At 42.5% G+C, this 10,418-nt stretch overlaps 1 protein-coding gene across 2 annotated transcripts in view; it reads right to left on the bottom strand.

Annotated features, from left to right (window-relative positions):
* Positions 1 to 10,418, bottom strand: part of myo3a (myosin IIIA) — a 76,535-nt gene that overhangs the window by 40,778 nt on the left and 25,339 nt on the right. For both annotated transcript variants that reach the window (XM_045710934.2, XM_082970717.1), the window contains exons 4-6: positions 6,995 to 7,099; positions 6,734 to 6,833; positions 1,187 to 1,263 (exon numbers count right to left, since the gene is read on the bottom strand). In XM_045710934.2, the coding sequence (XP_045566890.1) occupies positions 1,187 to 1,263; positions 6,734 to 6,833; positions 6,995 to 7,099 (282 nt within the window). The remainder of the gene's footprint in view (positions 1 to 1,186; positions 1,264 to 6,733; positions 6,834 to 6,994; positions 7,100 to 10,418) is intronic.

Genomic DNA, 10,418 nt, shown 5'->3' with positions numbered 1-10,418 from the left:
ATCGATACACACAGTTAAATCCACACCCAGACACCTCAATCACCTGCAGGGAAACAACAATAATCATTCCCAAGGTACATACTTTAGTAGCGTACTCAAAAAATGCATAATATTGTCCAAACATAACAATTACAACATCATTAAGACACCTTTATCAACAAGGGTCCCAAAAAATAAATATTCTAAATGACAAAACGTCACATATACATAATGAAGTACACATTAACGTGCAGAATGCACACCATAGCACAGTACACACGCACAGACATAGACGAAGAGTGGCGTCATGAACATGTCACAACTCACATGGATAGCAAGAAACCATAAGCAATACGGAATCTTCATCTCAACAGTCATGAAGAACACTCAACATTTACGACAACGACACGAGCCAAGCAGATACATTAGAATCCATCTTGCCTTACCCTCAACTCAAATCCACTTCATTCGAGGTACTCGTATCTTTTTCCAACAAAGCTCAGTAGGTACCATCCAACCCTTCGTAAAAGACTTCCAAAACTGGCAGAGAAACCTTACGATAGCCTGTCGACTATCTGCCGCACTCCTCTCTCTGTTTCTGTTCGGGGTTCTGTACGTTGTTGGTTTTTTTTTAAAGTCTTTTTTTTACTCAAATGGTCCACCTGAAAGGACATCCACCTCCGAATCTAATGTCATGTCATTAGTTATCCTCCATGTAAACGTTATGTAAAATGCCATTTCTCCGCATGAGTTAATTCCAAATACATTTGCAAAGTGGATGTAAAAGTCATGTAAAAGAAGAAGGACGGCCTGTTCTAACCAGGTCATCTTCATCTTCAGTGTGAGCCAGCCAAGCGCTAGTGTCTTGTGACAGACAAAACCATTGAGTAGCTGGTCAGAGGCCAACACTCAGGTGAGATTTGGTTCTTATTCGGGGCTCCTGAGCGGCTCGGCGGTCTAAGGCAATGCATCTCAGTGCTAGAGGTGTCACTACAGACAAGCTGGTTCAAATCCAGGCTGTATCACAAACAGCTGTGATTGGGAGTCTCATAGGGCGGCGCACAATTGACCCAGTGTCGTCCGGGTTTGGCCAGTGTAGGCCGTTCTTAACTGACTCGCCTAGTTAAATAAAGGTCAAATAAATCAATTCAGGTCTAGTGTTAGGTGCTGTGTAAGTGTCTAGCGAGGTAAAGCGAATGAGGCCTACCTCTGGCGCCATCCAGAAAGGTGTTCCCACTGAGGTGTTCCTACGAAGACGAGTGTTCGTCAACTGGGCCGAAACACCTGCACAAAGACACAGGGACAACATAGCTCGATTAGACAGGAACCACAGTATGAACGGCTGTATACTTTGGGACATCACAGTTCAGTTACATAGGACATCTATAGACAGGAGCATTCATTTAAAGCAATGTAATGATTTTTTCATCTCATGTCCATCAGACAGAAACCAGAGCAGCTGGTTCCGATGATGAGCTGTCATTGGGTCAAAGAGTGAAGTGATATTCATATTCCAGCTGGGATGGATGAAGTAAACGAAATTCCAAACCCACTCTGTTAGCCATGATGGTGCGGTCACTGGTGACATTGAACGAAAACAGATGTGTGCACGCACGCACGCACGCACGCACGCACGCACCCGCACACACACACACACACCACACACACACACACACACACACACACACACACACCACACACACACACACACACATATAGCCTATACACACGCCAACTTGTGATAGCTCTCAAGCAAATGATGGATTGCTTTGCATTACAAATACCCCCAGGTGAATTTAGCAGTGCATTTGACTAGAGATCCATCATGAACAAACCTCAGAATGACTATATTAGCACTTGCTTTCTAATCTACACAATACTGACTAACCCATTCAAACCATGACATGATTTCATTGGGATTATTTGGTAAGTGTTCACATTATCTTCTGGTCATTTTGAAAGGAGACTGTATACATTTCAAACAGCTATGTCTATGGTGGATATTTAACTAAGAGTTATTCTAAATGTCCAGTCAATCTGAATAGGACTATGTGTCGGCTCTTCACTGTGGCCATAGCCATGAGCAGAAGGCTGCTTTCTCTTCCTACCTTCACAGTTGTAAGGGTAGGAAGATGTTACACACATGATGTGTGTGTAACACTCATGTGCAGTGGTGTAAAGTACTTTAGTAAAAATACTTTAATGTACTACTTAAGTCGTTTTTTTGGGGTATCTGTACTTTACTTTACCGTTTAACTTTTACTTCACTACATTCCTAAAAAAATATTATACTTTTTACGCCATACATTTCCATATAGTACTCGTTACATTTTGTATGCTTAGCATGACAGAAATATTGTCAAATTTACGCACTTATCAAGAGACCATCCCTTGTCATCCCTGCTGCCTGATCTGGCAGACTCACTAAACACACGTTTCATTTGTAAATGATGTCTGAGTGTTGGAGTGTGCTACTGGCTATCTGTCAATTTAAAAAACAAGAAAATGATGCCGTCTGGTTTGCTTAAAATAAGGTATTTGAAATTATTTATACTTGTACTTTTGATACTTAAGTATATTTTAGCATTTACATTTAATTTTGATACTTAAATATATTTAAAACCAAATACTTTAGACTTTTACTCAAGTAGTATTTTACTGGGTGATTTTCATTTTCACTTTAGTCATTTTCGATTAAGGTATCTTTACTTTTCATACTCAAGTATGAAAATTGGGTACTTTTTCCACCACTGCTCATGTGTTAATATCAAAATGTCTGGACAATCAACGACAGGCCGAGCCACAGTCGTGACTCCAGACTCCAGTCCAGACAAATCAGTGTGAAGCTGCAGTAGGTGGTAGAGGAGCAGCTTGAACTGAATCCACCGATGAGCACGAGGTTATCAACAGAATGCAGCAAGACTACTATGGACTGAGAGAGAAGCTGTGCATCAACAAATAGCTATGTGGTTACTATGTGCTTACATGTTTAAACAGACAACTGGAGAATTACAAAGTACTTACAATACAGTATATGACGTGTTGCTAGCATAGATTAATATACAGCATACAGTACACTCCATCTGAGTCAACAAATTACACATTTGTCAAACAATGTTAATGTTTGTTTCATCTATGCTGTATGTAACTGTATATTAAATATTAATGAACTAGAGTGTAAAATGATGTTATTTGTAAAGAGTGTATGGTGGATATCTCTCCGAGGACTACCTTGTTGAATGGGTTAAACTGAATTCTGGATGGAATGAATAGCCAGGAGAAGGAATGCAGTAAGCAGCAGATTCTCAGCGGTGCTGTAGCAAACATCAAAAGGGATTAGGATTATATGCAGGAGGGGATATACACAGGGCTGACACACTGTGCTGCACGTGCACATGCACACACGTTCATGCATGCACATGCACACACGTTCATGCATGCACACACACAAACGATGCATGCACGAACACATACACGTCACTAGCAGAAACATTTGCACAGATAGTCGGTACACAGACACATGTGAGTCATTTATCAGAGCGACTTGGGTTAAGTGCCTTGCTCAAGGGCACATCGACAGACTTTTCACCTAGTCAGAACTGGGATTCAAACCAGCAACCATTCAGTTACCGGCCCAATGCTCTTAATCACTAGGCTATCTGCTTACACACACACACACACACACACACACACACACACACACACACACACACACACACACACACACACACACACACACACACACACACACACACACACACACACACACACACACACACACACACACACACACACACACACACACAGAAAACCTACACCCAATCAAACACACATGTCCTACACACATTCGTTCACACATATTAACCAGTATTTAACCATTTCATTATGTGTGATTAAATGGTTACGAGGCCCTGACACGTATGCACAAAGACGGCCCTATAAAAAGCCCCCGTGGCCGTCCTTTTTCTACAACATTACCCAGAGGCAGGGCCCGGCGGAACACCCTTAATAATCATCAGAGAGAAAACACTGTCAATAAGCATATTCATTAAGAAACTGAAAAGATGGCCTCCATCCATATTCTTCTTCTCTTTTTCAGGGCTTCTTTCTTCTCAGGGTGGTGATGAGTCACTGCAGGGGTTTTATCTTTTCAGCTGCTTAGTGTAGCGTGGGATGTGCCAGTCCCCCACATGGAAAACTATTAGCCTCGGTGTGACGCAGGACACGCGTGGAGCACGTGTCCCTCCTGTCTTCCTCTCTCTCTCTGTGTCCCCCTCTCCTAGCCACCTATGCCCAGCCCCCTATATCACCATTGTCCGTCTATTTCGTCGCTCTAGGCCATCTGTCTGTCTGTCTGTCTGTAGCTCCACGTATAAATGTGCCCATTTATATATTCCCCAGGCTTTCTCTTATCAAAATCAGTTACCAGCATTCAGGAGAGAAGCAAAATACAATTTTTCCTGCACAGCATGAAATCCTATTTGAATAAATGTGCAGTTGAGTGTCTTTTCGTTTCCACAGTGGGAGAGATAACATGGGTCGCCAACCCCAACAAGAGTAGACTACATTAACTCAGTGGAAGAGGATTTGGGTGATTCTCACCATAATGACAGCACATTTGAAGCTAAATGCGGAAACATAACAAACTCTTCTCTGTTCCCATGACAATCTTTGTTTTTGTCATAGCAACACATATTTACGCGGCAAGTAGCCTAGCGGTTAAGAGAGTTTGGTCAGTAACCAAAAGGTCGCTGGTTCGAATCCCTGAGCTGACTAGGTGAAAAATCTGTCGACGTGCACTTCCTGTAAGAGCGCTTGCAAATTAGAATTGTTTTAAATGCATGACATTTTGGTACCCCCCCCCCCTCGTAAACACTGATGAAACCAACATAACACCACACTGTTAAACACAGATCTCTGTATCTCTGTACAAACGTATGGGGCGTTATTTATTTCTGATGGGGTGCTTATCAAAATAAAGGCATGCTTGATCACATGAATCTGACCATGGGATACTCAGACAGCCTCAAACACTCCTAGTTGTTAATAGGTCCCCTCTTAACTCTGTATTCATATTGTAGAGTGTAGCACTAGTATTTGTGTGGTGGACTTCGCTAAATCAGATCATGCAGAAGGGTAATTTGAAAAGGAGGGGTACAGTGTGTTTCCTGGAGTGCAGGTTTGATTGAATTCTGCTCTCATTTGAATTCAGACACAGTATTCATTGGGAATGTGGTGAGTGAAATATTAAACAACAGAGTGGAAGGAGCACATTGTGTGTCTAAATGACAGCTTCTCTGTAACAACACCATAGCTTTTCTATAGTCTACCATGACTTTACTATCCTGACCAAACAATGCTTTTCTGTTGACTGACTTTGACGGAGCCAGGGGATCTTTGAAGCATGAGTCATCACTATCTTCCTCTCTCTTTCTCTCTGCGGGTTTCATGAGTCATCACTATCTTCCTCTCTCTTTATCTCTGTGTGGTCAAGAGTCACCACTATCTCCCTATCTTTTTCTCTCTGTGGGGTCATGAGTCATCACTATCTCCCTCTCTCTTTCTCTCTGTGGGGTTGTGAGTCATCACTATCTCCCTCTCTCTTTCCCTCTGTGGGGTTGTGAGTCATCACTATCTCCCTCTCTCTTTCTCTCTGTGGGGTTGTGAGTCATCACTATCTCCCTCTCTCTTTCCCTCTGTGGTGTCTGCTCCTCCTATCTGCTCATTTCATATGTCCGGGTTCACCCTCCTCCTCCTACCCCCCTTCCTACCCTCATTGCGTGAATGCCAAGCTTCCCCGTTATCTCTCCGCTACCCAGAATTCCCCCAAAGTAATTAGCGTCTTTACATTGCCTCTGCACTGGGGCTGATACGGACTGAAGCCGGGGTGGCGACCATCTTACTGAGGGATTGGGCGAGCACGGCGAGTCATGAGAGTATCACTTGAGAGTAGCTTATAGCTAAAGTGGAGCCTCCTCAGAAGTGAATACCTCGTTAATGGAAGTGTTAAACAGAGGAGCGGCAACAAAGTGCGCAAATGGGCAAAGTGTGTCATTCGTGGAATTTCTATGGAGCCGACAAAAATTCACAAGACCCATTACTCATTGGTTGAAGTGAGGGAAGAGAGGGAGGCAGTGACATGCGCAGGTTGATGCTTTTAAGAGAAGCTTCGCTTAACAGGCTGAATAAAGAGGAGATTCAGCTGTAATGGAAAGAGGCATGCTGCTTTTCAGGCCCCAAAGGAGCTTCGCTGAGTCACTGCTGGAAATGGCCTGAATCATTTCTCCTCATTCAGACTCTGGCTAGTGCACAGAGAGCTTCATTTGGTTAAGAATAACACGAAACAAATCGGCGCTGCATTGCTAACACAGAGCGAATAACAACAATGTCCTCTGCGGGGAGGCCAAATATAGGAGACACTGCGTCTAATGGAAATGTATTTGCGGCTACCCACCTACCACCTTCCCACCACCGGGTAAACGTATTCCACCCTGGATAAGAAAATAAATGTAAGCCAATTAAGGTGGCAAACAATTTGGGGTAATGGATTTGATCCATCGGCAATATCACAGACACGTAGGCACATATCGACCGCTGACAAATGAACACAATATACTGAGCCAAACACACGCACGCACGCACGCACGCACGCACGCACGCACGCACGCACGCACGCACGCACGCACACACGCACGCACACACACACACATACGCACACACACACACACACACACACACACACCACAGAGCGTACCAAAGTCCACCAGCTTCACCCCTCCTTGTGTGGTCAGTAGGATGTTGTTGCCTTTGACATCCCGGTGGATGGTCTTGTTGATGTGCAGGTGGTGAAGACCCTGTAACAGTAGAGATAGTAGTAATATAGTAAGTCTTCGGAAAGAGGGCCATTCAACTCATAGTAGGGAAAAGTAATTTTCAGTCTTTGTCTCTCGCTCTCTATCTCCCTATCTCTCTCTCTCTGTCACAAGTCCATCCACCGTTCAAAGAGCGCGCTTACCGTGAGGGCCTCGTGTATGATATAGGCAATGATCGCCTCATCCATTCTGTCCCCTCTCTTCAGCATGCCTTTGGCCAGGTCTGTCACCGAACCTCCATTGCAGAGCTACAGGCACATAAGAAAGAGAGAAGACAATGGCTTTCCTTTACTAAATCGTAAGCGTGAGTCAGCATATTCTGGCCAAAGCCGAGACAATAAGCTTAAATCTAGATATGCCACATCTAGATGTGCATACTGTAGCTTCGCATTGTGTAACACCCCTCTGATAAAAGCGCTGGGTACAAAATTAAGATTTCAGAAGGAATCTTCAAAGCTCTGAAGACCATGGTGGTGATAGTTGATTATTTTGTTCAATCTCTCTACACTTATCTATTTGAAACAGCTTAGGGGGAGGAAGGAATCGTGCGTATAGAGAAAATGCAGATTCTCTTAAGAGGGGTATAATCGGCTTTGTGATGACTAAACTGTAATTATTAAAGATGTGCGAATCGAGGTCCTCGAATCAAGCACCTCCGCCTACTTTGGAGACTATTTCTGTCAGGAAGATTAAAATCCATGCATATGCATATGCCTTGATGAAAACCCATGAAAAGTGTTTTAAAGTATACATTTGGCAGAGAGCTTTACTGAGCAGCATTTCAAGGGAACACAGACTTGAGTCATTGGATTTGTTTTCAATACCAAGTAATCAGTGCTCATTTTACACTACAATTTTTTTAAATAAAACCTAAGCTTGATTACACAACAAATCTCTCGTATGAAGAAATGTAACTTTCTGCATACTACGTAAGGTTGCAATGTTGCAGTGTGAGTAGTAGAATCTATCTCCTTAAAGTGAGCTGTGGCTCGATTATCAATGTCAATGCCTGCCTGAAAAATCACAGAAAACCACAGAAAATTGCCCTATGTGTTGCCAAGGCAACAATAATACCCCATTATTTTGGGCTGTCATCACCTGACCTCCAGATAAAGAGAAAACGCCCTTGAGTGCCGACTGAGATGTGGAGGAAACAGAGTGCCACATAATAGTACAATCTAAGTAGCTGTGTCTAAGTACTTTATAGACTGATACAATGACATCTCATCTGCATCAGTGGGAAGCTTGAATCAAGCAATAAATATTTGGTCTATGCACTCTCAGAAGTGGTACTTGTTTTGCCTGCGTTTCCATGAGGAATTGCATGCATAAAAGCATTTTGCATTCTAAAAGGGAAATTTCTATTTGTCTAATTATGCATAGAACACTTATACTCCTATAATCAGAGACATCTCTGTCTCGCTTGGGAATTGAAAGGGTAATGAGGGAAGAAAACTCAATGGTTACAGAAAATTAGAAGCACCCTCTTGTGGAGGACAACCTAAAAATGTTTCCCAATAATTCTCAGAGTGAGTCACAAAACACAAAGTGTAATCATCAATGCAATCATGTCTACTATGATGTAACGGTAACAAGTTATATAGAGTTTATACCGCTTTTGTGATATTTGTTTCCATGATCATTCACAGGTCATGGAAATGCAAACAAAAACAATGTTTTATTACTAAATTCCCAAAATATATGAGGATGGGAAATGGATCGAGGAAAAATGCAGTAACACGACCAGGTTTTTATAGATAGCTTGTCTGTTTGTGACTTTGTAAGGAGTTCCCAAAAAGACCAAGAGCCATTTTCTGATCTCATTAACATTCTGTCCACATGGCCCAAAGCCATTGTGCACTGTGGTTCTGCCCTCATGTTTCTCTGCCAGTTACATGCATTCATTGAGCTAACCACAGGGAGTTGTAATTTGCCTGTTCCACTTAGCCTACAGTTTATAGTACACAGTGTGCACTTTTTAAATGGGAGAAGGGGAAAGGAAACGGTTGGAATATACAGTCATGGCCGTAGTTATTGGCATCCTTGATAAAGATGAGCAAAAAAGACAAATACTGAGCTATATTGTATGCTCCAAAACATTTGAAAGCTATATATTTTTAAACTAATAAAATGACTCACAGAAAATTAAATGACTATAAAAAAGATAGGGGTCGAAATTATTGCTGCCTGGTTTCAACCACTGGTGTGTGTGGCCAAAGAGCCCCAAAACAATTTGTCATCGAAAGAAGGATGCATAATACAGAAAAGAACCCCATACTAACAGTAAAATATGGCGTCCGAGCTTTGAAGTTATGGGGCTATTTTGCTTCCACTGGTCGTGGGGCCCTTGATGAGGTCAACGACACAATGAACTTTACCCAGTACCAGGACATTTTAGCCGAAAAACCTGGTTGCCTCTACCAGGAGGCTGAAACTTGGCTGCAAGTGCATCTTCCAGCATGACAATAACCACAAGAACTAATCAAAATCCACAAAGAAATGGTTAATTGACCGCAAAATACGGTACGGGGAGAATTTTTTTTTTTATGAAATGTATTCACTACTGTAAGTCGCTCTGGATAAGAGCGTCTGCTAAATGACTAAAATGTTATGTAAATGTGTAAAATCAACATTTGCAATGGCCATTTCAGTCTCCAGACTTGAAACCCATTGAAAACCTGTGGTTTCAATTGAAGAGGGCAGTCCGTAAACACAGATGAAGGACATGAAGAATCTGGAAAGATGAATTGGTCTAACGGCTCAGTGTTGTTATCCTGCCGTAGTAATAAAAACAGTGGTGCCAATCATTTTGGCACGTAAAAATCTACAAAAATAAAAAGATACCTTGTTAAATAAAATCTGAGCAGCTGTGTTGGCAGAAAATAAAAGCATTTCTGAATTTTTTGGGAACACACAATATAGCTCAGTATTTGTCTTTTTTGCTCATCTTTATCAAGGGTGCCAGTAATTTTGGTCATGACTGTAGACGTGATGCTTTGATATGCTTAAATTCTCCTGTTTTCTTATGTTTCCTTCAACACTTAGATACGGACGACAAGACATGTGATGACGACAGACAAGATGTGTGGCAGCCAGGTGGTGTATTGTTAGGGAAGTCAGATGATGTCAAGCACCCTTCACATGTGAGAGCTTCACACAGACCCCTAGAGGGCTGAACATGGGCGAACTGATTTTCCCACGCAAAGACTAAACCATGGTGTGTTGTCTCTGCATGTCTGTCTGTTTCTGTCCTGATGATATGGAAAAACATTGTTAAATAGAAGCTCAGTCAAAACCCCAGTATTCCAGAAACTGTAACAGTAATACTTCACCTTACTTCCTGCAAGCCCCGGCTATTTCCTATCAGCCTTTGTAGACAGACTGCAGTCAACCAGAGCGTATCAGAAGCCTCTGCAGACAGGAGCGTCTCAGAGAGCCGGCTGAGCCTGACGTCAGAGTCCACATCACTGCCGAGATCACCTGTCATCATTAAATTACACAGGGCAAGGCAGACCGATCCATTTTAATGAGCTAGCTAGGATCCAGGGCCATGGCATTAGCCAAGCT

Source organism: Salmo salar, chromosome 29 (genome assembly GCF_965601325.2).
Source record: "Salmo salar chromosome 29, fSalSal1, whole genome shotgun sequence".
Classification (NCBI taxonomy): domain Eukaryota; kingdom Metazoa; phylum Chordata; class Actinopteri; order Salmoniformes; family Salmonidae; genus Salmo; species Salmo salar.
The sequence above is the reverse complement of the archived record's forward strand: the minus strand, read 5'-3'. Positions and strand labels throughout refer to the sequence as shown.